The sequence below is a fragment of the Apteryx rowi genome, unplaced genomic scaffold, assembly GCF_003343035.1.
Source record: "Apteryx rowi isolate R43461 unplaced genomic scaffold, aptRow1 scaffold_170, whole genome shotgun sequence".
Taxonomy (NCBI): domain Eukaryota; kingdom Metazoa; phylum Chordata; class Aves; order Apterygiformes; family Apterygidae; genus Apteryx; species Apteryx rowi.
The window spans coordinates 1,098,263-1,125,097 of NW_020447975.1; the positions used below are offsets into that span (position 1 = coordinate 1,098,263).

The 26,835-nt window shown below is 34.8% G+C and overlaps 1 protein-coding gene across 2 annotated transcripts in view; it reads right to left on the minus strand.

Moving 5' to 3' along the window:
* Nucleotides 1-682: 682 nt before the first annotated feature.
* CTDSPL2 (CTD small phosphatase like 2) overlaps nucleotides 683-26,835 on the minus strand; it is a 46,425-nt gene continuing 20,272 nt past the window's right edge. Inside the window, exons 2-13 of one of the 2 annotated variants that reach the window (XM_026060700.1) lie at nucleotides 26,504-26,712; nucleotides 22,073-22,211; nucleotides 19,848-19,997; nucleotides 19,175-19,390; nucleotides 17,891-17,969; nucleotides 17,506-17,617; nucleotides 16,529-16,615; nucleotides 7,919-7,981; nucleotides 7,744-7,823; nucleotides 5,114-5,240; nucleotides 4,220-4,315; nucleotides 683-3,775 (exon numbers count right to left, since the gene is read on the minus strand). In XM_026060700.1, coding sequence (XP_025916485.1) covers nucleotides 3,710-3,775; nucleotides 4,220-4,315; nucleotides 5,114-5,240; nucleotides 7,744-7,823; nucleotides 7,919-7,981; nucleotides 16,529-16,615; nucleotides 17,506-17,617; nucleotides 17,891-17,969; nucleotides 19,175-19,390; nucleotides 19,848-19,997; nucleotides 22,073-22,211; nucleotides 26,504-26,695 — 1,407 coding nt within the window. In that variant the 5' untranslated portion in view covers nucleotides 26,696-26,712 and the 3' untranslated portion in view covers nucleotides 683-3,709. Of the gene's footprint in view, nucleotides 3,776-4,219; nucleotides 4,316-5,113; nucleotides 5,241-7,743; nucleotides 7,824-7,918; nucleotides 7,982-16,528; nucleotides 16,616-17,505; nucleotides 17,618-17,890; nucleotides 17,970-19,174; nucleotides 19,391-19,847; nucleotides 19,998-22,072; nucleotides 22,246-22,773; nucleotides 22,796-26,503; nucleotides 26,713-26,835 lie in introns of those variants that run through there. The other variant, XM_026060701.1, reaches the window with a different exon arrangement.

Genomic DNA, 26,835 nt, shown 5'->3' on the forward strand with positions numbered 1-26,835 from the left:
TAGCAGGGCTTGGTGCCCCTTCGGTCGTGCCGATGCACCACCGGCACGATCGTCCTCCGAGCCAGACGTCCGAAAGGACTGAACTGGGAGGGGGGAGCAGGGAAGACGCAGTCCTAAAAGGACGCTTGCTCCTAACAGTGAGTGAGAAAACCCTGTTCGCACAGTCCTGTTGCCAAAGGAATACTGACTTGGAATCACTACCTCAGCAAGGCGCTTAAGCGAGCATTGCCTCCTGTTCTTATTCAGCACAGCACTTATGTATCTGATTATTCTTAATAACACATTTAAGTGCTTTGTTTAAAGATGATGCGTCTCCTCAGCAGCATTTCACTGACAAAGCTCTTGCTTTGGGAGATGTCTGATCAGGTCTTCAAACATTCAGACTTTTGGGTACCTTTGAATAATAATGAAAAAATATTTTCCTATATAGATAGAAGGTGAAATGAATCAAAAGTGGAAAAAAAAMCCTATAAAACCAAGGTGAATGCTATTCTATCTAAGTAGTAATTTAAAGGAAAAAAAAAAAAAGACCGACCACATATTTTGCCAATGTGAGTATGAAACATTATAGTTATTTTGCTGTCAGAACCAAGAATGCTCAAACTTAGAGCATATATATGGACATGTAAAATTAACACACAGATAACACAATCAAAGAAAAGACCACAAATGAAGTCATGAAGAACTTTGGAAATAGAATGTTGTGAGTATTTTCTAAAAATACATAAAATTAGAATAAATGATACAGCTACAAGATTATCTGCTTAAGTAACACAATTCTACATTCAAGACTTGAGCAATATGTATAGCTGAGACTCCCATAGTTATCAACGTCAGTTTTGGCGTAGACGCAGTGAAAAATTTGATCCAAACGAATGTCAGAGAAACAGTTAAGTCTCACCCTTGAAACTATGGAGTTGAAAATAAAACCTGATTAAATATAACTTTGTTTCATGCACAGACTGTTTATGTCAGGAGTATTTGATATTTTTAGGAACTTACATTTTGAAGAAGGTAGACTCATTCTGCAAAGAAAGTTCAGAATGATAAATACCAGACTTGCAGCACATTAAAATATTAATATTTAATATGTTTACTAAGCAGTCTCTGTTATTTTTGCTGTGCATCTATGTAGAATTAAATCCCCCAATTTACATTTTGATTTCCCTCACTGATCTGATAATCACAACACAGATACAGCTGTAAAGTGCAATGTATGCTTTGGTTTCCTTAACTAAAGAAAGCACTTTTATAATGGTTTTAGCCAAAGATAGGACGCATGTGTTTAAGGACATTATTTGAACAGATGCATAATCTCTTTTTACAGTCAGAGAAAAGCCATGAACTACTTAACAAAAATGGTTTCATTCTGGTAGATTAGTGAACTTTAAAGCAGTCCTATTAGGTAAATTACTCTGAGAAATTTGGAAGAATTCCACACTGAACAAGGATTCACTATCAAACTAATTAAAAAAAAATCCTAGATCAGGTTTACAATTAAAAAAACAACTAAAAAATAGTTGGCAAACCATGTAGCAATTCAAATACAAGCTGACCATTTTCAAAATCTATAAATATTTCCAGAACCATCTTATCAACATAAAAACAGGAAGAAAAGGGGATGGTTACAGGGTTCACACGTCTGCGCAAAAGCATATATAAAGGTAATGTTATGTACATTTTATTTCAATAAAGACATAAGACAAACAGCGTAAAGATGCCCAGATGCCCTAAAGATAAATACATTTAAAAGATTCTCATTAAAATGAATCTGTAGTATTTCTTTCCTGCAAGCAAAATACCTTTCTTTAAATACAAAAAAAATCAGTATTCTGAATTGCAAATGTTTTCACTTTTTTGCAGAAAATCTGCCATGATGATTTTTTTTAATGAATAAGGATTTTCCACAAAACAGGCTTGCTCTACATGCTATTTTTTTTAAACAGTTCAGTGACACAATGTGCTAGCTACATACACAACAGATAATATAGTAAGAAAACACTCAACCTGATGAAAAGTTAAAATCTTCATTAATACACTGGAAAAAGTTGACATAACTCATGCCTTTTAAAATCAAAAATACAAAAATTAAATGTTTTCCTAAAAAGATTTTCCTTATTTTAAGGACTCATTTGAAAATGAAGCTGCATGTAATTTGTACAATAAAATTGTACAAGTAAACAGGTAATATACATAAAAAATTAATTGACATACTTCTCAATTATCAGTTGTCCACCTTTAATTTCCAATACTGTACTTTCTTAACAAGCATACAAAATATCAAACTTCTCTTTAGAAAAAGTGCCGTTCTGTGACATCTTTTACACAAAAACAGTCTGAGCCTGTGGCATGTTAATGCAGTCGAGAGGCAAAGCATCCTAACTTTTACAAATTATACCTTCCATAAAAAGCCTCCTGAAAAGGAGATTACACACCATTATAAAAATATCGACCTCTTGTAGTAGCTGCATTAGAGAACCAAGGCTTAAAGACTATTTCCATATAGCATAGAAAACCACTATGATAGCATACTGCCTGCACCGGTGGCATGGGAGTGTACTGTACCACAGGATTACGCAGAGGGACTGTCTGGTACCTTCGCCGTTACACGGAGCTTAAAACTGATTGTAATGAACAGTGTAACGGAGGCACCATCAGCCCACGCAAAACATCTTAAAATACTGAGCCACTGTGCAGAATACTTCATTCTTGGAGGAAACAGAAGGCAGCGGTAACTGAATTGCATCGAAACTAACAGATGACCAAACTAATTCTCCTTTCAAGACTTGCATGCACAGTGTAGTCTGAGGTATTCCTTGTCCATCAGTTGTTTGTGCCACTGCAAGATTTTGACTGTCCAGAGTACATGCCATCACAATGGTTTAAATATTCTGAATATTAGTAATTCTTATATTCTTCTTATCTAGCCAGTCTCTTGATTTTTGAAAAGATTTCAACTACAGTAGAATATTACAGAACAAAATATAAATGCAGGGTTGTTTTTTTTTTCTAAATGAAACTTACATGGACTAAAACTAGAGAATATTTTTAAACAAATATACAGTATGCAGGCAGACAAAGCAGGAGAACGGCCATTCAACTGTATAATAAAAAACTAATAAAATTTGGCTATTTCCAGAAAAACTATGAAGCGCCTCAACTAAAAGGAATGCATAATGAAATTCTAATCTAATACAGGTCAAAAATGTAAAAAGGTTATAAACCTTAACAGGAAAAAATAAAACAACTTTTACTGGCCATTCCTGTTGAAATGAGAATCKTAAAGTAACAGAAAAGTGGCTACAAACCCACTTAGAGCACCGAACAGAGAGAAAATAAGAGTCCATTTTCAATCTCTGTTATATCATAAAATCCTGTGTTTCTACAGGTCAAACTGCTGGTGGCAGAAACAGAATTCTTTATAAACTGCAGATGTCCTGTACATAAAAAAATTTCATTGGAGTTGCACTAGTTCTAAAGACTTTTCTGTTCTAGCCTACCTACTGTGTTGTACTGTATTGTACTGTATGTATTCAATCTCAGATATATAAAGTCTCTTTCTGTAACCCTTGATTATTTTTGGGCACCAAAGATAAGAAAAGCAAGACGGGGTACAAAAATGCAAAATTTCAACAGTAATGGCAATGTTTTTGTTTTAGTCCAAAAGGGTCCTGCATTTTCTCCCCCTTCAGTAATTAGACAAAAGGCTTTAATCTGGGGGTAGCAAGTCATGCAAGCGAAATCTGTCTCTGATGTGAGGTCGGACATCTTCATTCTGCAGGAAGAAATAAAATTATGTTTAAAAAGAATGAATGTATCTAAAACTCAGATTTTAACATGATTCTAACATCAGTATTTTAATATAACAAAAATTTAATATAACAAAATATAATCCATGCATATTTATAATTAAAAGAGGCTTACAAAAATAACTAAATAACATTCACAACTTTGGAGTACGACTATTTCCATTTAAAAAATAAAGGCATACAACACAGCCAACTACAAGCGTTATTTAACCTWAATTCCTACAGACATTCAATCTCATAACTAATGTCAGAATGCTCCGGTTCTTTATTAAAGGCATAGTAGTCCTGGTACATACTTCGTATTACTGCTCAGAGTAATATTTTCAAAAAGAGATGTACATGACTTATAGCAGTCTAAATCTCAGTGAATCAGAATAAGTGAATAATCAATGAATAAAGGAAATACTTACCAGCTCTACAAGTTTCTCCAGAAACGGAATCAATTTTAGGAGTTCATTATCATTTTTATCCATGAACCAGCTTTCTATAGGAATTCCATTTGAAAGCTAAAGTAAAATCATGTGTTGTTAATTTTTATACTGAATTTATCTGAAAATATGACTTGTGAAATAGCATTTTGGAGAAAAAATATTTCCAAGCTAGCATTTATTAATATGTATTTTTGCTCTAAAGTTTGTCTTAAAATTAACTTATAAATTTTCTCCTTCCTTTGCATAAATCATTGCAAAAATTTACACATCACAGCTGAAATATCTAGCTCTAAAAGTTCTGCTGAACTGAAAAGCATTGGTATATTGAGAAAATTTCATGTTAAAACACTCACAGATAATAAGTGTATACTGGCTGTAGTTTATACGTGCACATGAAGCTAGGTCAGGCAGGTTTTTGAGGGTTTTGTTCATTAACATAGATAAGCCATTAGACATCACATTCTGCACTCCCTTGTCTATATAACAGGATTAGCTGGAATAGTTACATAGCACACTTCTGGAATAAATCTAAATCACAGGGTATAACTTGAACATTTAAGTATAAACAATGCAATAGAGTCCAAACAACTGTCTTAGCAGACTGGTAGTTTCTTTAGAAAAGATGAATGAGAAATAAAACTGATATAAGCCTGTTCATATAATAAGTCACTTGGTTTGCTCTTGATCAGCTCTTCACAAAAATAACAAGAGCAAGCCATCCTGAGTGATTTGCTAAAGGATTTCTTTGTAAAATTAAACACTAAGTTATGTGTAAAACTTTAGTATAAAGTTAAATCAAAATATAAGGTTCCACTGTGTTCCTCCAGAAAGTTTTCTGCCATATCTACAGTTTGCTGATAGCAGCTTACATACCTGATATGCAAAGGCTTGTGGTGAATTGTCAATTATGATCGTTTTTGAAAGATCTCTACCAAGAATGTTTAAATCCTTTATGTAGTTGCCTTGTACACAAACACAATGTTCACGGAAAAGTCGATGCCTGTGATTAAATTAAAATACTAATTAATGAGACAAATTACAAAATCTACATTGCATAGGGAAAAGGAAATTTTTCTAAGTATTATCCACGTTTTTTCTTCCGATCTATTTCACTCTTTTTCAAGAACAGTTTCATTTATAAATAGGATCTCTCTTTTGAGCATTTTACTGTTAAAATTATTAATTAAGGAGATTTTATAGTAATCTACTTCTGCAGGCAGTTGTTTGTTTTTGTATTCTATTTAACCAGAAAAGCTCAGCTCAGATTTAACAAATAGCTGTCAAGAGGATCTTGCTTTCTRACGATTTTTCCAGATGGGTTGACAAAGAGACCCCAAAGCTCAAATGATTTTGCAAGGCCCCAAACTCAGAGATTAGGCCTGCACTGGAACCCATTTATTAAGCTGGKTCCCTTTATTTTCTTCTAACCATTAGAGTACATAGCCCCCCTATGCCATTGCATGCTAGAATATAAAGTATCAGAAGAAATGGTTTCCTTTTTATGTTACCTCTGTTTGCAGTTAACCTATTTGAGTTGTTAAAGCTTGAAAAATGCCTTGAGGCCAAAACATTCCATCAACTTCTTCCTTTCTAATTAGTCTGCTCCCTTGTAATTTATTACAGAAGAAATACATAATAAATGTTTGGATAGAATAAAAAGACTCAGAAAAATATTGTGAATAAAACTGAAATTTCACTGAATATCAACTGTAAATACAATTTAAAAATAAACTGTGAACTAGATGGATTTTGAGTTTTACATTTTCATGTTACAATGCAGCCTCTTTAAGGCTGCTCATATTTTTAAGTGAAGTTTTTAGAAGCTGTACATAGTGTGCATAATTTCATAAAGGGGTTGAGCTCCTAATGTTGCTATGGAGGAAAATAAGCTGATGCCTCAGCAGCGAATGAATTTATATATAGATTCTGAGTCATATGTGTGGAGTGCCTGACAAGTCTACCTTTAGGCTAATGTCAAAACTAATCATGCCTTGATGTCAGCTTTCAGTGGCACATGAATCACAAGTAAATTCATGAATCACATGAATCCATCTGCAAATTCTTAGAATACTGTTTGGCTGCACATTTTATTATATTTTTTCCTGTTCCCAATGCATTTAAAATTGTCGTCCTGAATCATACATATCAGGTTCTTGCAGAAAGATTTTCAGTGCTACAGATGCACACTTACGACTCGTTTTCTCTAAGTGCAAATATCATACTTGTTCATACATCGTKTCTGCCTTTCTTTGTGATTCAGAGAGGCTCAGATATTCCAAAGATTGTGCATTTCTAACTTGGAAAGTCTAGTTTTGTTTGCCTGTTCAAAACACAGTAGCAAATTAGTTTTTCAATAAGAAACCAAGGTTCTGCTGTGCCACATAAAAACAAGCAATAACACTGTTCCTGCGCTACAGAGCTTCTGATAAATGATGTTAGTGCTTTATGCTGTACTGATTTCAGTACAAATACCAATTAGGTAAAATATAAGCATTTGCTCTTACAATACTATGTTTTAAGCATAGCAACCACGTGCATTAAAAATAGTGACAGTTTATCTTTACACTCTTAATAAAAATGAGTTATGATGTCCCTAAACTGCTGAGTGAAACCGACAGATGAATCATTATCTCAGTCAAAATGGCAATTTTATTATACACTTAAATAAAACCAAGTTTTCACTCAATAATATTAAAATAAAATGATGCAGAGAAGCACTTTACCAATGACCTCCCAAATACAGAATCTATACAGTCCTGACCACAACTAAGTACAGTTGTTTACTTCCTTTACTTGAATATCCAATTTAGAATGAATCCCTGAGAAGTTCCCTCTTTTGTTTCAGTTTTCTCACCTAACAGTCCCCCTTCCACATGAGGATAACAGAAAGAGTCTCATCCCTTTTAATTTCCTTATGTCTTAGGGAACAGTTCTTGAGAAATGCCAATCCCTTTCAAACCTCAGCATTAGAAAAAAAGACAAGAAATGAAAAATCAAAACAACTTTGCTTCAAAAATCACACAAAAAAAATTGTGATAGAATAAGAAATAAAAATGTTGATTGTGAGGATAACTGTATAATTCATAGTTTATAAATAATAAATCAAATTTCAAAAGTTTAAGAGTAATCTCATCTTCTATCAAAAAGTTCATTTTCTTTATTCAATATATGTATTCAAAGGCAGCTGAAACATACTTTTGATACCCAAGAGGTCATTTTCAGTGAATTTCAGTGAAATTCTAACATGGGACAAAAAATGAATGGGGAAGCTTTTAGGCCACAGGGTGCAATGTAAAGCTATTCATCTTATCACCAAAACAATAGTTTAATCACTTCACAATCACTTTTCTCTCACTGTTAGACAGACTAGACATAAACACAAGGAATCAGTTTAGTGAGACACACTGCAGCAAAGAACCTCATAATCAATTTCTTCATTACATTTGTTAGGAAAACTGATTTGATTGCTTACAACAGGTATGTTCACAATTTTTTATTTTTACCTGACCAGTTGCTTTTTAGGATCTAGTATGTTCAGTAACTTGTCTGCATACACCTTCTTAGAAGCAGTAAAAAGAATGATCTACAGATTAAAGGAGAAAAAGTAATTATTTTAGATATAAATATGTGAATACAATGTAAAAAGGAAATTCAAAGGTAGTATCTAATTATTCTTACCTCATAAATCTGAGACATACGTTCCAGGAATTCTCTGAAAAATGGCCTTAACCGGACATAAACCTGAAGCAGAGATGGACTTTAATAAAGATTCAAAATACTTCTGCTATCACCTGTGCTACTAATTACCAGTTTGTAAAGATTTAGTCAGAATCAACATTATGAATGAAGTTAGCAGTAAATAGGAATTACTCACACCATAATAACTTAATAAAAAAAATTAAATTAGCTTGCAACCTCTGCCAAAGCACCTATAAATAAAAGAGTAAGATGATAAAAATAGGCTTAACAATTTTACTGAAAAAAATTATGCAATTAGAAATTATTTAAATTAAAATATAAAAGTTGAACAATCTCTAAGCAAAAAAAATGAAACTGGCTGCTTTGACTAAACAATTTGAATCCGCTTTTACCAGTTTGGCAGCATCATTCAATTACAAGATAATGTGTTCCAGCGTATAAACTGAACAGTCTTCTCAATAACCTTCTTCCACTAAGAATTATACAGTGAATATGGAGGTGTCAGAAGCAATAAAAAAGTTGGCTTCAGCTTTTTCTAAAGTTCCATTAATTTGAGTGCCACCAGCAAACAACGAACTGCACTCATAGATAAACAATTCCCTGCAAAAAAMTGTAGACTCAAGAGAAGAGATACAAAATTAAGAAACTTTTGCATCTCTCTCTGATTTAACTCAAAATACAAGCCTTGACCTTACATGGAAGACTCTAGATAAATTTATAGCTTGAGGCCAATGGCCCAAAATTAAGGGAGATCTGACAGTACATATCAAAAGCCTATTCTACTCCTGTGGTACAATATTTTTGAATTCCTATTTTTTGTTTGAAAATATACATAAAATATATCTCACAGATGGAAATCTATCGAAGTTACACATTACAATCTCAGCTGTCACATCYTGAATCTTTTAGACTATCTGGAAGTCAGATTTTAGACATGTACCCTTTAGACACACAAGAAAACGTAAAGGTCTCTTGTACTACTGACCTTGTGGTACTGGAATTTGCTGTGAGCAAAGATAAAGCTCTATGATAACTGAGTAGGATGTGAGATACCGATACCAAATTCAGTGAAATAATAAGGCTATAACATGCAAAACTAATACCGCTGTTTAGCATGCTGAGCTCCTTCACCTCTCAGTTTTCATCCACGTTGCTGGCAGCAGCTTGATGCAAAGCATCTACGCTGTGCTTACGAGCTGGTGGACTGCTGGGCTCGGCCCACCCAAACTCAATCCACCCAGCTACAAATGAAGACTCGGGCCTGTGCTAGCTTTGCCAAGCATGCTCTGATTTATCTATTTCAGGCCCTGGGGAATTATGAACGTGTACCTGAGGGTATRCTAACTTGAATGATGGCCCTCTGTGGTCTTTGGCACAGATTTGGGCTTGACCTTAACCAACAGTGAAAATTCGCGCTAAGGGGTGAAGATGACAACCTCATTCTCTGCTTACCTTTCTTTTTGTTTCAGGGTTTGCCCACATATAGAATTAAATGTTTTTGAGAAAAGTGTCATTAAAATATCCAGAAAGAAGAGGGAGTATATTGACCTTACTTTAATTTAAACCAAGTTAATTTCAGATTTAAATTAAACTGAAGCAATTTACCTTTAAGTCAAAGTAAATCCCCACAAAGGATCTGTATTTTAACTTTAACTGAGTTGTATGAAATTTATACATGGACACAACCAAAATGATCAGAAGGAAAAAAAAGGGGAATAATTTAAGTGAATACAAAGTTTCCCATTGTCAGTATATGCTGCAATAGATCTCAGTCCTTTAATGGAAGCACACACAATGAAAATCTCACTATTTAGCTTAAAATTTAGCAAGGCTTTTATTTGTTCCTTTTTTAAAGTGTTTGAAGTTCTGACTTAAGTTTACAGAGTGACCAGTTACTACAGTAACATTTACATTTGCAGTTTTTCTAGACTAGGAACAATAATCAAAAGCATACAGTCTTATCACATCTGGGAACAAGGCCATTATTTCCAGCAGAGGAAGATATATTCACTGACTATGCAAACAATGCCTACTCCCCTTCTCATTCTGGCAAACCACAGTGCGAGGCAGTAAAAATTATCCCTCAGATCGGCTATCACGAACGGTTTGCAGAGACCACAGGCTGTGCTTGAGAGGTGTCTGGGCTGCATTTAGCCAAGATACTACTGAAAAGCCAACTTTCTAAATGCAGAGTTGACAAGTGTGTCTTCACACCATATGTCTCCTGACGGCAGTAAAATCTTTGTGAAATGACATATCGTTTTGCAATAAGGTAATGAAGTTTTCTTCAAAGACTAGATGAGATATTTATCTTACCACAATAATAAACCTAATGAATTAACTCAGAGCCTCCAGGTGACCAGATGCTAAGTAACATTCAGGTTGTCTGTGGTGGTAAATTCAGTGCAAACTGTTCAGTTTGAATGTCTTTTCTGTATATAGTAAGCATATAATACAGCCAACATCTTCCTTAGTTGAAACCTAGAGTTTTAAGGGAAGGTAACTTTTACATATTTTTGTAGCTTTCCTTTTGAAAAAAATCACAAAAGAGGATATCAACACAAATTCTTCAAAGTAGATATCAGTGATCTTTGTGATCAATATTGTTTCCACTCATTTCTCCCACAGTTAAAATGGTATTTCAGTGCAGAAAGTAAGTGTCAGAAACTTGGAAGTACAAGTGAAGAAAAGTTTTTATTTGCAGATGCCAAAGGGATTATTCTGTTCATGTGATTTTCCTGAGTAAATATTTACTTTATTGGGACCTAAATCTTACTCTTCAAAAATAAAGTCAGTCACAGAAAGAATATCAATGTTTTCACTGGCATATGAGATAATAATTGGAAATAAGAGTGGATAAGGAGGATAATGTTTGATTCTAAGGCTTCTTCAAGAGCTCGATTTCAAATTAACATGCCTGTTCTGTTATGGAAGAAACACAGATGTCATTTCAGAAACAATCTTCTCCTTAACATCTCCTCTACAAACTCTCCTGGCAACCAAAGAAGTAAGCTAAGGTATCTGTCAATATTTCAGGTGTCGCTAATATAAAGAAAAACATTTGCTATATAATTTATTGCTCTTTTTACATCTGGATTGAATCATATAGATCATAATGGCCAGTTTAAAGAATTTAAAAACCCATTTGAATAAATCAGAGAATAGTTAAGGCTTCCTCAGTAGAAGGAAGTTTGTGTTCCTCAAGCATACATGCTTTTTCTGTTTTGTTTCTCTGAATTTGTTTAGTTTGTAGATAATTGCGTTATCTTTGTAATGTGTTCTATTTTAGATTACTGACATGGACTTATTAAGTGTGTATCTATCTTAATATTAAGTTGTCAAATTATTTTCTTTCTCTGAAAAGTTCACATGTGAAAGCAAACAAGAAATCCAGGGAAAATAATTTCTTTTTAGAATATGTACTTCTAACTACGCTTTATATATATTTAAGTACACACACACATATCTACACACAGACACACACACACATATAATATCATCATCAATGGCAGATTCACTGATCTGTTTTTACTATTTTGTGAGACTCTGGCACAATGTAAGGCAACCATAATATCAGAGCCAGTTAAGACGAGGTGACACAGAACTTTGGGTAACCAAAGTAGAGCAAATTAGAGCAAAAGACATCCCCTTTTCCCTCTCTGCCTCATCTTCCCTCTCCTTTTGCATCTTTCCCGTATCGTCCCTTTTTCTTCTTGTTGTGCCAACATTCCAAGTTTCTCCCTTTCCTTCTCAAGTCCCAAATTCAGCATAACGCTGGCAAATATTCACATTGTCCCTTTCCACCTGCAGTCTTACTTATCTCTTCTCCCCATTTTCCTTTACTGCCTGATTCCACTGCAAACACAAATTCTAATTCCCCAATCACTTCCCACTCCTGCTTCTCTGTTGAGTAGATCTAACGTGAAAGAAAACTTTGAAAATATATATATAGAAGTCTAATAATAATTTTCACTATTTTAATAACCAAAAGTTTATTTGTCCACAGAGATATATGACATCACCTACTTCAAAGTGACTCATACAAGCTGCCATAAATACATAATATATAAGAAAAGCCTCCTCAAATCTTTGCTTCATAATGATCACCATATCCAATTATTTCAATGGCATCAAAATCTAAATGTTCAAAATCCATATTGTCATTCAAATCTGTCATAATGCCCAACTGTTGCCACTCAAAACGCTCTGAGGAAAGTTGGTGCTTTCATTGGCATAAGGCAGACAGCAACACCAGTCTCTCCAAGAGCAGTGGTTTTGAAATGGAGCGGTTTTACATGGTATTCTTTATTATATTATCTTTCAGTATCTGCTAAATGAGAAACTTCTGGCTTATTAAAAATCAATAAACCATTAATCCTAACAAAACCTATACTCAAAGATATAGCAGGCACAAATTTTCAATGATTTCTTACTATACAAGAAGTTTGAGGTCTGTGTTGGGAAAAAAAACTGTCATGGACAAAAAAAAATTCTTAAAAGAAACATTTTTCAATTAATTTTCACTTCTGATATGTTTACATGCAAGTTCCCAAAATGTGTTCCATGTTCAAAAAAACCCCAGGACTTTAATTCTTGAAGGAATTATTTTTCCTTTCATACATTAAAAAAAAAAACAATAGAAGACATGTATTCCACTTAGTGTAAAAACCTATGAAATTGCAATAATTAATTTCAGTATACCTGTAATATACCTGTGTACCTGATGATTTTACTAGCATTTTGTAACRGGAAAAACAAAGACAAGTGTGCTAACTTGCCAATGGGAAGCTACACTTACCCACTGCACTTCCAAGGGCTGCAAGGTCCCTTGCCTGGCCCAGCTGCCTCCATGCACCCCGTCCGACCTCGGGGCATGCCGGACACCCAGCATCAAGCTAACCTGACTGCTCCTCGTCTCACCCGGAAAAGCCTTGACATGGTTTGCTGCCAGGGCAGCTGGGTGTGCAGACAGCCTTAGTTCGGTCTGCACGGGACAAGCACGATGCACGGAGCGGGGTCCTGGGAATGCTTGGGGCTGCTCCAGGGCTGGCAGCAGGCTGGACTTGCCAGCTAAACAAGCCAGACTCATTTCTGACAGGACCCTGCAGTAAGCGACTGGAGATGACCTTCTTAAAACCGTCTTAAAACCACACYGAGGTACTGAACCTTAGCCAACTGGCTCTTCAGGGGGTGGTGCTACTGAGCTAAAAGTAAGATTTCCCAAGCTAAGACCAGGTTTCCTTGTGAGTGCTGCCCAAGATACACTAAAGCTTGATGGCTTCACAGATCCAAAGATGGTGGCTCTGCTGCTGTGTCAGAGAAACCCACAGAAAGGGGTTCCATTAGAAAGGAGAGCCAGAATTCACAAGTGTTTTTTGCCTCATTCCACTGCGGTAACAAAATAAAGAATCTAAGCAGTCTTTGGCTACAGTGGGGATGGAATATATGTAATGCTGTATTTGGTAACCTACAACTGACCTATGTAGTTCTAGAGCACCTCTCAAGGATCACAAAGACAAAAGTGAATTATTCTGTGATAGATCAGTAAGGACGTGTTTCAACTCAAGAACTTAGTGAAATCATCTGCATTTTGACTAAGGCCTGCTTTTGCATGGAAGCTATCCTTTGAACGGAATAGGGGGTGAGATGATCTCATGTCTGTGACTTGATGCCTCCACAGCAACAGAAACAAAATAGATGAAAACCTCTTAACCAAGTAAAAAGATAAATTTTGTAATAAGATAAACATCTCAATGTAAAGCATTAAAATAGTACAAACAGTATAAAATTTAAGGTCTACAGCTGAAGAGTTGAACATTTATTCCTGCTTTCCAGGCAGATGCAAGATAGCGTTTAACAGATACTCTATCTAAGAAAACTTGAACTTTGCAAAGACTGTATTTTTACTATGCACAGAACTTAACCACTGGCACAATTTAGAGACTTCTCAATGAAGGAAACACACACAAATGAACTAATTAATCTTTTCAAAAATCCAAAGTAGGTAAGCACAACTGTACAGAAACCAGGACAGTGTGCTCCGATTGACTTATCCGAAGGTTAAAAACTGTATGTTAGTGCTGGAATTGCATTGTAACTTTTAAGTTTCCAGAACACTGCTCTAAGCTCATACATTAAATAGTTCTTCTCTTCTGCACAACTTATGATAAGTTGTGTGAATTAACTTAAAAACAAACAAATGCCATTTTTAGAAACCTTTCTTAAGAACAGATTTTCACTTACAGTCACTGAAACAAACAGCAACAGAGTGAGTTCCTGGACTTGAAAACTTGTTACCCAACTCATAGGGCAATGAAATTTAGGTATATTTTATATTAGACCTTTTAGAACCTAAGTCAATCTGATTCTTACTGTTGTAGTATCCTACTATGGACAGTTCTGGAGTATCTTTTTGAGTAAGTGCTATGTTTATCATCACACTGTTAACAGCAAGAACACTGGTTCGATACCTTCAGATGAGTAGGAAAATTGAAATGCTGTGAACTCAGGTTTGCATTTGCATTATTAGTCATATTTAATGTGAGAAAAATAAGACATTCAGTAGGAAAATGAGCACTGAGCTAGGTTTTGCTCTTTTTAAAAAAAGATAATATATAATTATTTTTCTGGTATTTCTGGAAAATCTACATGAAAGTGTTAGATATTTTCATACTAATGGAAAACATCTTCAGAAATGTATCTTTCACACCAGGTATTGTTTTCAGTGGGTTGCATTATGCAACCCACTGAATAATAATTGAATAATAATGCAAGTTTATATATAGTAACTTGCTGACTTCTACTTTGCTCAGACAGCTTGTTGTCTGCTATCCATTGCCAACTGAAATGACTTTCAAAATGAAATATGGAGATGTGAAATTAATACAGGACTATACCAGAGGGGATGGTCAAATTGATAAGCAAAAAAAATACATTTCAAAAGGTGAAAAATAGCTAATCATTGACTAAGAACACTAAAAAAGGTATGTAATATCAACAAACTTCCGTTCAACTTTTATCATAGGAAGATTACTTATCTTCTTGTATATTATACCCTAGTTGAATTAATTGCATCTTTAAAATATTTAAGTGTCTTGCTTATTACCTGTGGCCTAGTAAGAGGTGGAAGTTTTTAAAGTTGTAAAGTCTAAACAGAATACAGTGATCAGGACAGTACGCTCACAGACAGTGGCCAACTTTCTCAAGCCTGCAAGAAGTTATTGTTCCTTGGCAATTCTAGGCTGGAGAGCTAAGACGAAACTTATCCAGGACTTGCATAATCACTTTACTGTATCGAAGGCTATACAGGCTTATGTACAATGCTGTCAAATAAAGATTTAGAAAACTCGTAAGTCACTCTTTCCATTGACTTCAACTTCCTGAAGGCAAAATCCTGGTTAGATCTCAGCTACTCTCATTTAAACACGTCACTAAAAGGACCACAGTTATAGACAGAAAATACTCAAATCATACTGAGATGTCTTAAGAGAAGGAAGGAAAAAAAAAGAAGCTTTAGTCTTTCTGATTCTGTTAGCAGGGGCAAGAACCTCTGAAGAATTAATTCTAAGGCTCCTTCTAATTTCAGCCTGGAGGAAACTGAGCATGGCCATCACCAAATAAGAGATAAGAAACCCATGTTTAAAAAATTATTTCAGCTTTTCAATTCCAAGGGTTTTTATATGCAACAGTGAAGAAAAACATTTTTAAAATCACGAAAAATACCTGGACAAGTGTCCTTTTAAGGTGCCTGATGACTGGCTCATTCTCCAAAGATACTACAGTGGGGTCCAATATCGTGCGAACTACATGGTGGGGAAGCTGTTGCTACTCCCAGGTACATCACACAAAAGGACCTGAGAACAACAGCCTGGGTCAGTGCAGCATCTTTGGCAGTTGCTGGAAGAGAGTTCCTCCTTCCCATGCTTGTTCCTCTAGGGTATGTCAATGTAAAACACATATAACTAAGAATACCTCCTGATGCAGAACAAAAAACTAACAATCTAGCAGTCTCCACAAGACAATCAGAAATCACTCTAATCACCGAGCAGACTCTGGGAGTAAGGAGGTAGAACTGTCACTGGCAAAGGGTACAGCAAGACTAAACACTCTAGACAGAAGCTAGTTAACGTCAGGCTCTGAAGAGGTCTTCTTCATAGAAAGAAATGATCAGCCAGTGTGGATTGTTGTTCCCCACACAGGGAAGAAAGTTAACAGTCCATGGGAAGCTGTACCTGGGAAATGACACTAGACAACTTTCAGTGTTCCTGCCTCCACCTGCTGGTAAGGAGAAAGGCTGCTGCTGAAGATTGCTGCTACAAAGATCATTTACACTTTCTCAGACATAAATGTTTGCAATTTGAATTAGTGACCAACATTACCACATTGTGGCAATAAACAGTGCTCCACGGTATTTCTAATACAGGAAAATCCACCTCGCAGAATTTGATACCTGCAGTTTATAACCCAGACAGCTGTTAAAATGCCAGACAGTRTTTATCTCTCTTTAGACAAGACGGTAAATATACACAGCAAGAATCCACATGTTAAAAAAACCAAAAAGGTATGTATTTTTCTATGCATGCCAATTACCTGGTAAATTACATCTTGAAAAAGGACTGGAAAAGTGAGTGCAGCATCTTCTAATTCATTTAGACTACAGTGCACTAATGTTTCATCCTATTAAAAAATTTAAAAGATAATATTAAAGTAAGAAAAAACTGTGAAAAGAATATTGAAAATAGAAGTACATGTTGGCATTTTTATGCTCTTTTTAAGGTGAGTTTATTTAGTCTATAAAATTTTGTTTTGTGCAACCACTGTTAAGATTTGCAGAAGAGTTCTAAGAAAGAATTATACATTTAATTATTCTAGMAGATTTTGAAGAATTTCACTAAGGATTGTGTGCTAGTGGCAAATTACGAGAAGATATTTTAATATCGTACACCATCCTGTCATTCTGTTCAAATCTACATCCATCTATCCATTCATACAATCACTAGAGGATATGTCAATTTATATTGCTCATGATAAAGCAATGTTCCTGACATCATTAACAATGTCTGAAGCAACTTTCAAAATAGAGAGAGATAAAAGAAATGATTCTGAAAACAAATGCATTTTCTAAGAACCTTTAAAAAAGTGGATTTATTTGTGCCCTCTGAGAATAAGAATGTTCTAAAATTAAAAGATTTATTCTTTGTCAATTTTGACGCAAGTCCATGGGAAGCTGAATTTTCGTATTTATTATACCTTAAGTTTTTTTTCCACAAGAGTTTTAGGAAAGCTTTATGGGGACAGGTAACTCTTTTTTCAAGATGATGAAAATTTTAATTTTTTTTTTTAAGCAAGATGTGAAATATTTAATAAATACAGCAAGCATTCTATTCTTGCCACTATTAAATATATTTTTATGTAGAGGATCTTTAAAAAAAAACATTACGAAAATTGTAACATTCAACAGGTCTTTTTGTTTAAAGCCAATATTACTAATTTCAGCAACAAACAAAATAAATTTAGTGCTACTTAACTCTCCCCCTACTTTTGATATGTGTTTGTAACATATTTACCAAGTCTAGAACTAATGAGAATTCTGGTGTGCTTCTCGTTTTCAGTGGAAGAGCTGGCTTCCTGTTAAGTTGTTCTTCTGTTAGTGGTGGAACATGTTTGATGAAATAATATCTGAAAAGAATACAGATTTAGTTGTAGAAATGTATGTACATTAATTAGTGATGTTGTAACCCAACTAAGTATTTTAATATTTAAGGCTGCACAAAAAATAAATAATTTAAATTGAAGAAGGAAACACTACAATATCAATATACGCTTATTTTTTAGGTGCTTTCAGAATTCATTAACATAATGTAAGAAAATGTACCAACTCTAATAAAGATTTCTTAAACCAATACCCAAAATGATCAATTTAATATTTTCAGCAAAAATATTAGCACTTACGGATCAAAGACTTCCCAGTCTTCTTCATAGGTGGCTTCTGCATGAGCTGATGAGTAGCCACTGTCTGGAGATACTGGTGCTAAAATTCAATGAAAATGACCAAAACAAAAAATAAAACAAAAAAACCACAAGAGCTAGTCTTATTAGTGCAGTTTTTAGAAGTGAAAATTTGCACTTGATACAGGAGTGCTTCAAACAACAGTGAAAAATTCCCCCTTCAGCCCCGCTCTGGCAATGTCCCATGTTTCAGCTGAGATGGACTACACATAGCTGACAGCTCGATGTCACATCATCCTACGGTACTTCGCGTTCTGGCCAAAGTGGAAGTGCCCCTATCATACAGCAAGGCATCCACACAACCTCCGATGATGTGAACAACCGGGATGCACACTCCAGTCACATCGCCAGCTGATCTCATCATCTGCTAGGGCGTTTTTGTCACGAGAGGAACACCTGTCGGTTGTGTGATGGAAGAGAGTCATGGGGAAAATGGGAAGTGGGAAGYTGGCTCTAAGAAGCAAGCATGATTCATTCCGTCTGCAGCTCGCTCTCACCTCATGTCCGAGGAGCCCTTCTGAAAAAAGGCCCTAGGGAATTAGCTGCAGACTGGCTGAGCTGATCAGGAGGTCTGCATTGGACCTGTGGCTCACACATCAGCCACCTTGCTTGGGGGCAATTTACTCCCTCGATAGGAGCCCTCATAAACCTAAGCGCTACTTAAATACCAAAATTTTGAGGGTCTAAGTAACTGTTAATAATTTGATGCTGGCCTTCCACAAAGAGGTGAGGCTGAATTTTAGGGATACAATTTTTTTGGACAAAAAGACATGTGGTGAGTCTTTTGAAGAAAATTGTGGAAAAATCAATGCAAGATCTATATTTCTTGACCTCACCATGCTGTTTTATTATAAGAAACCAAAATGTTGCAAATTTCTCTTTTGTGATGAGCAAATCCAAGGCATGAATTCCTAATGTAAGCAGAGGGAGTGCCTTAAATATTAATAAAAATGCCCTACTCCTGGAATCACTGTTTTAATTTGAAAAAATTTTACAGAGGTCAACTCAGTTATACCAGAAATGGATGAGACCTGCCTGCAAAAACTCTTTTTGGTGTATAAAAGAGGTTTGTCTATTAAACACTAAAACCAGTATTAATACTTTTTGGCATGCCTAAGCAAATATGAAATATTTATTTATACAAAATGCAGGTAGCAGCATTTCCCTAAGAGTCCAAATTACATACAGCTTCAAGATTTGAATTGAAGGAAAACACGCATTTCTTACCTGTAAGTGGTGGCAGATCACGATCATTTGTTTCCTCCACTTCTTCTAAACCATTGTTGACAGTAGATCTGACCTGCACTGCTTGGCTAGTATAAGCTGCTCCATTGGTTGATGTTGCAGTACTTGTAGTAATCTCATCTACCTGTTCCATATCAAGCTGTTTGACTATTTCTTCAGCTTCAACAGCTTGTCCTGGAGAATCTGATCCTGATGTTCCTGAATTAAGATTTCAGTAAACTCTTGGTCATTATCTTTAAGGTGAGTTACCGATCAGAGTACTGTAGTCATTATTAAACACAAAGAAAATATGTTTCAGAATAACAGAAGATGGCTTTATTTGATTCAGGTTACAAAATAAAAAACAAAATGAAGACTATGACAAATGTGTTTGGGAGAAAGAACTCTGCACCAATTTTTTTTAACAAAAGGTACAGTGCTCTATACTTATACCTAGGAAAGAAATGTCCTAATGAATATAAACATATTGCTTCTTTTATTAATGAGCCACCCTTAGAATTAGGAAGGAGGCCTTTTTTTTCCGACAGCAGTAACTCTTGGTCTGTAAATCAGAAGGAAAAATGTACTGCTGCCTCAAAACAGCTTTTTCCTAAAAAAAATAAAATAAAATAAAGGTCCTAGCTTTAACATTATTGGCTTTTTAAATTACGCTTACCATTTTTATTTGCTGGTGAGAAAAAATTGAAGACAGGAGAAAATATGGTGCCCAGTAACGTAGTTCGTGGGGGACTGCCAGTAGCAGGATTATCTTCTAATTTCCCATTTTGCTTTACATGTTGGTTTGTCATTTCATAACTTCCAGCTTCTGTAAAAGAAAAGTTATGAAGTGTAGGGGCATGTTTCTGTTTTTCAGAGTTACATCCTCTCTTTTATTATCATTTTCATTATAGGAAAGATGACTGTTGCTCATAATTCTCCTTGATAGGCAGATAAATTAACCTGAGTATTTCATTAAAATAAAAAAGAATTAGAAATTCAGTATCAACATAAAAACAAAATGCGAATTTTCAACATCATCTTAAGCAACCACTTTAAATTAACAAGCAATAGTTGTTATAAAAAGTAAGCTATACTTTAACAAATAATAGCTAATAGTAAGTTTAATAATAAGTTTAAATCCTTGAAATGGGCTTGATGATGGAAGACAGACTTTCAGATGCTGTGCACCCTTCACAACAAACAGATGTCAGGGTCAGTGGGACTCCAGTAGACAGCAATAAGAAAAAGTGTCAGTGGAACTCCAACGGCTGAACGTCTAGACTTCCAAGATCAAGTCCATAGTTAATTGTTCTGCATATACAGTGTATATATAAAAATATACACACACAGACACACACATAAATCTGAAGTAAAATAATTAGTTTGTTATCACAGATAACAAAAGACATGGAATTAAATAAATCTTCACATTGCAATTAACAGAACAGATAACAATTAAGGTTTTCTATAAATGTGCACATACGCTAATGCACATCCTAGATCTAAAACTGCTATCTCAGGGGTGAAATCCAAGACATAATTCTGAGGCTGGAATGAAAAAGAAGTTATTTACTATACAGTAACAAGTCTTTGAGATGTCTGTCCATATGGAAGTAAGCAAAGGTATTTTGTGCACATGAGTTAAGAACCTTTTTGTCAGCGGAGACTGATGGAGCTGCACAAGCACTTCACACTTCCTAGCGTTTTTATATAAAACATGGGGTGTGCCAGCTGCAACTCAGCGCCTTCACTAATACTGAATATCTTAACTAAGAACTTCATATCGCTGTAACAATAAAATGGGTTGAGTGTRGTCTATGTGCATACCTCAGAGAACCCTGGTTAAGTAAATAGCCTCTCCTCCTTCTTCGAGCACTGTCTGCATGCATCCCACTACAAGTGAATGAATATCCATTCTCTCTCCAGGAGGCAAAAAGTCTTAACAAACAGTAGCCCATACTGGAAAAGAGGATTCCCCTGAAGGCATGTGACATGGACATCCTTAGCACACGTAACCATCTGACAGCAGCCAAACAGGTAACTCCCTCACACTGTAATCTCTCCATCACTGAAGTCACTAATCTGGACCTCTATCCTCTACTTACAATTTTACAAATCTTGTTGGAACATAAGATCGCTGAGACCTCTGCCTCACTGACTAACTTGGTGGAAACTAGCCAATGGATKTCGAAGCTAATGAGGGAACGGAGAATGAAGGAATACGGACAGCACAATCACTTAAGTCTTGTTTCCTTAGGCAAAAAGTCTAATAAAAGGGTTTTTTTAAGTTAGGTTTAGAACCACTGTTTACACTATTAATTTCATTGAACATTTTATCTAATACTTGAAGTATCTGGGCGTGTCATGACTAGATACTCAGAAAATAATTTTCACAACGAGGTGGTTGGATGACCTTTAGAGGTCCCTTCCAACCTAAATTTTTCTATGATTCTGTGATAGAAACCTGTCAATGTCTTTCAGAAGTGCTTTTAATATCTAAGCACACCTGGTTACTTCCACAAAGGTCATATGTTGGGAAGAAATATCCCACTTGTTTGTAAGAAAATGGAAAATGAGCTAAATCAAGTAACAATTATCATTAGCTTATTGGAATAAAAAAATAAAATAGTTAAATTAGTTCCAAAATAGCTGGTTACTGTCCCATATCCAAATTGTTCATACAAAGATAAAACATTATTTCTCAGACATGTCCACTGTAACTTGTACTCATAGTCTTGGAGATCTTTTTTGCTACTATTAGATCAGCCTTGCTCTCACTGAAGTCAATCACAAACTCTTAATAATCCTCCACCACTGAAAAAATGTCCTTTATYAGTAAACAGCTGTAAGTACTGAATCACCATTCAACTGTAATAACATATGATTAGAATATTTACAGACCTCCATTCACTTGACTTTTCCGTCTTACTCGAGAGATCTGTTTATTAGGCTTTTCTCCTGTTTGAGGTGTGGATGTAATCAAGTTGTTATCTATATCCCGTTCAATTCTACTTCTTTTTGCAGGATTTTCTCTTTCTTCCTTAAAACAGAAAAGGGGGAAAAAAAGAAACATACTGAAAAGTGCCTCTTTTCTCCACTGAATACTACCAGGAAATGTTAGCTGTTAAGGAAAGCTCCATAAAAGATCCATTTATTGTTCCACTTCCAGACGAAGAATATGCAACGTGTATCTGGCCAGCTGGAATTTTAAATTCATTTAAATTGACATAACTCAGGATAAATAGCAGAGTACTGGGAAACAACGCTGTACTTGGAATTTTTGTTGTAGAAAAACCGTCTTTAAATACTGTTTTACTGGATAACCAATTTATAAATATTTAAGTACTGAGGAACTAGAGAAACATAGAAACACAACAACTAAAATCGTCTGAAACTTGATTGCTCTGCCTGTTAAAATGCACAAGAAGTAAACTGCATATCCAATATAAAATTCTCCATGAATCTCCCTATGTAACGTAGCTTGCTGAACTGTATATAAATATAAAACTCGCTAATATTTAATCCATATTAGATACTACCTGACAAAATTCAGCAGTTAAAAATGTTAAAAGCAAGGCTTATAACCCAGTGATTCTTCTTACCTTTAAGTAAATGACTGTTCTCCTCTGTGGCACTTACATGAATGATTTAGCTCTTGTAGAACCAGATATTTTTGCATATTTTTTGTGCATGAGTGTATGTGTAGGCACACGTTTAAGACAGATTTCCTCCCCTTTTTCCCCAAAGCACCTACTATATCTTAATAAAATAGCAACCTAAAATCTAAAGATGACCTTTGGGAGCACATTGAAATGTAAAGTGTGAGACAATGCAAAATAAATGGAAGTAAATATCAAAATAATAACAAGGCCACAGAGCACACTGAAGTTAATTAAAATTTCAATTTTAGAATTACCATAGTACCTTTCCGCAGTAGTAGTTTTCAAATCTTTAAAAAGAAAAGGGAAATCAGTTTGCTTGCTCCAGAAAAAAGTATGTAGATCCTTTAGTAAAATTAATTTAGAGCCCACACTAAGACTAAATTAACTAAAAGAAGTACTAGAAAGCATGGGAACGCACTGACATCCATATCAGAAGACAATGCATGYGAACATCACGGTCCCAAAAGCACCCTACTGGCAGCATCTTCTTGACCAACAATCTTTGTGAGATCAGTCAAATTCCTATCACTTACAATTAATATTATTGTATATACAATAAATCCATATAATCAGAGAAGACAGATGGCTCACTGAACTGATAAAAGAACAGTAAGGAATTTCATCTTCTACGTCATTAGCTCAAATTCAACACTGAAAAAAATAAGATATTAACTTCTAAAAGCTATCCATTTGCCTTCATAAAATGAAYGTGCTCTCGCCCTGCTTTATGGGAGACAGGTGTAGAATTATTACAAAAATCACAACGAGAACAGGAAATCAGGCTGATAGTATCAGCAGAGCACAAGGAATTCAGCAAATCTGGAGCCTGAACTGCCCTTTCATCCTAGAAGGGTTCCCCCAGAAGAGGATCTATGAAGGAGCTGTGGGAAAGCTCACACTGCTGCGTCCTCGTTGTACTAGTTCTGTGAAAAAATGACGTTAGTCTCCAGGACTGCCAATCTTGCACCTCTGAAGCGCATTACATTCATTAAAAAAGCTGCAACTCAAACTGYAGACATCTTTTCCCAAAACAGAAAAACAAAACAAAACTCCACCATTTCTAAAAAACATTTGACAAAAAGGAAACAAAAAAAGCAATGGACCAGACTAGAAGAAAAAGCAAACAACCAAACGATGAACAAGACTTGGAGCAATAATAAACGTTTATGTAATGTGAACATAAATCAGTAGACAAGAGGAGGCCTGACAATATCACAAACCACAGTATCATAGTTCAAGTGGCTTGTGTTAATACAATTCAAAGATGAAATTACATATAACCTTGTTGTTCTGCTTGGTTTATACGCTGAAGATTTTATTGCAAATATATRTAATAAATATATTATATTTATATAATTAGATATATTTGAATTATATGATCTATTCAGTTCAATATAACCAATTATTATCAATAATTGTGCCATAAGGAACATGGCAATGTCACACTGACACAAATGTTTTCTTAGCTTTTAGCTTGTTTTCAGGAATGATATTCATATTAATGAATAGCCTAAACTGACACTAGAAGTAATGACAACACAATGATAAGTCAATGTAATTTATCACACTGCTAGAACTCAAAAATCAAAAAAGATTAGAGTATTGTACAGCAGCAAGTTCTACAATATTTCAGTTTTTAAAACTTAAAAATTGAAATAGTACTTCCTGAACGTATATGTGTATCTGTTTTTCTAGTATATCAGATTTGTCATTTTGTAACTCTGATTCTGGAATTTTCTTTAAACACTAATTTGTATTTCATACTATTGTTGACTTGCATGGGGGCTGTGAGTTAGCAAAAGACTCAAGATCAGCCCTGTCATCATCCTCATTTCAAGAGCAACATCTTAGTTCCTATCTTCTCTAACTAAATAGCACTGATGTTTTTTAGTTTTTGTTTGTTTAAGGAATATTCCCAGTAAGCATCCTTATAATATCTGTTAACTGAATTATGACTGTCATCGAAACTGGCATATTTTAAAGTTATATCTTGCTATGAATACATTTGTTGCCATAAATCCATAGAATCTCATTCCTGATTTAGATTTTAACATACCCATAAATGAACTACTATGTAAGGTACACACACAGCCTATCTCTAAGAGTTCTGGGGTTCCCATGGCAACCACAAGACTACTTTGTTAAGTCATTAGCGCTTTGGAAGATAGCCCAGCAGTATCAATATCATGCCATGTTAATGCCGCTGGAACCACTCCAAGTCTTGCTACAGACACAGGAGAGGACATGAAAGGAAATATGAGAAAAACGTGGACATTTTACATTAAAAAACCCATCCAGAAAAAAAAGAACAAAATGTAATTCAAATTTGTGGGAGAGGAAGAGAACGGGGGAAGAGAGAAAGTTAACAAAACCTTGAAGAGGAAAACAAAACAAAACCCAGACATATTTCTCTTATCTTAAAATTCCAACATAAAATGTTTTGCTTAGATTTCAGCATTTTGTTGCAGTGGTTTTGCAGCCAAAATGTTGCACTATTGTGCTGTAATATAGATGCTAGACTGTAAAATAGATTAATTGTCCTAGTTTAATGAAACACAAAAGGTAAGCAGTTTGAACCATTTACTTTTACCGAAATATTTCATCGTCAGTATCTCTATATTCCAATGACAGGAATGAACACATGCTATTAAAAATTAAATTTCACTATATTTTTTGACAATTTAAGAATATACTGTTACTTTAATTAAAATTATTTTGACTACAGCTTGTTAAAATTTATCTCTTTTCAACATTTAAACAACAGAAAATGATTCTGAATTTAAATCATAATTGCTATTTACCATATAGTTCATCTGAGATATGTTTTAATATAATTATGACTTCTTACATATTCTTTAAATTTTACAGTTACATAATTTCAATATCTGGATTGCTGGGAGTAAGTAAAGGGTTTTTTTTGGACTATTTATAGAAAAAAATATACAGGCTTCTGAAGCAATTGCAAGGTTACATTCAGCCTATCAAAGTTATATAATTCTCCCTCAAAACTTACTTTCAACGGGTTTTAAAATGTGAAGATTAGTATAGTTCAGATTTCTGTCTGGATCAAGACAAAAGAGATTTAGTGGTTTAGTCCCGACAGTGTTTAAATTTGATCCACTAGCTGGGGGCAACATTCACTGCAGTAATACACTGAGTAGTCGTATCAGTTCCAAGACAGTTGAGTATGTGACTTTCAACCTTTCTTGATTGTTGGAATCCTACAAAATTTCCAACAGGAATGCTAAAAATATACAGCAAATTTATGCTTACAGACTTGCTTTTCTTAGTTCCCTGTACAAGTAATTCCCAAATTCAAAAGAATCCTTGAACCAGAATTTAAAAATCCACTGAATTTATTATTCAACATTTTCACAAAAAAGTACCTTAGTAATAAATCCTATAATTTATTGGACTGTCRCAAATATATCTACAATTGACTCCAGTAGGGTTTGCAGGTTTGCGTTTTTGGTTTTTTTTTAATATCCGTTATCTGGCATAACCATCATAGGTACTTCTGGCTTTCCAATTATTTACAAAAACATTGTGCTTCCAAAGGAACATCAATCTTTTACATGCTTTTATTTATCCTTAATAAAAATATTTCTATCAAATTTAACTGAATATGACCCAATACAAAAATTAAAGAAGAAACCCACTAAGGCTGTACCTTGGGTGTGCTTCCTTTAATAAACTTTTTGATTGAAGACAACAAGCCAGTTTCATTTTTCTGTGGTTTTCCTCCGCCAACAGGTAAGCTCTCTTCCACCTCTGAATGTTTCCTCTTTGCCCTCAAAGCACGTTGTGTGTGAATTTGATTTGACTGCTGAGAAGCTTTCCGCGTTCTCAGCCTCATTTTCATGTGTACCACATGTAAAGCTATAAAAGGAAAAAACAAGAATACTAAGTCATTGAAGAAATCTATTAAGTTTCAGATCATGAATTCAAAAAATTATATAATACTGACACTGTACTGATGCACTGAGCTTTTACACACACACA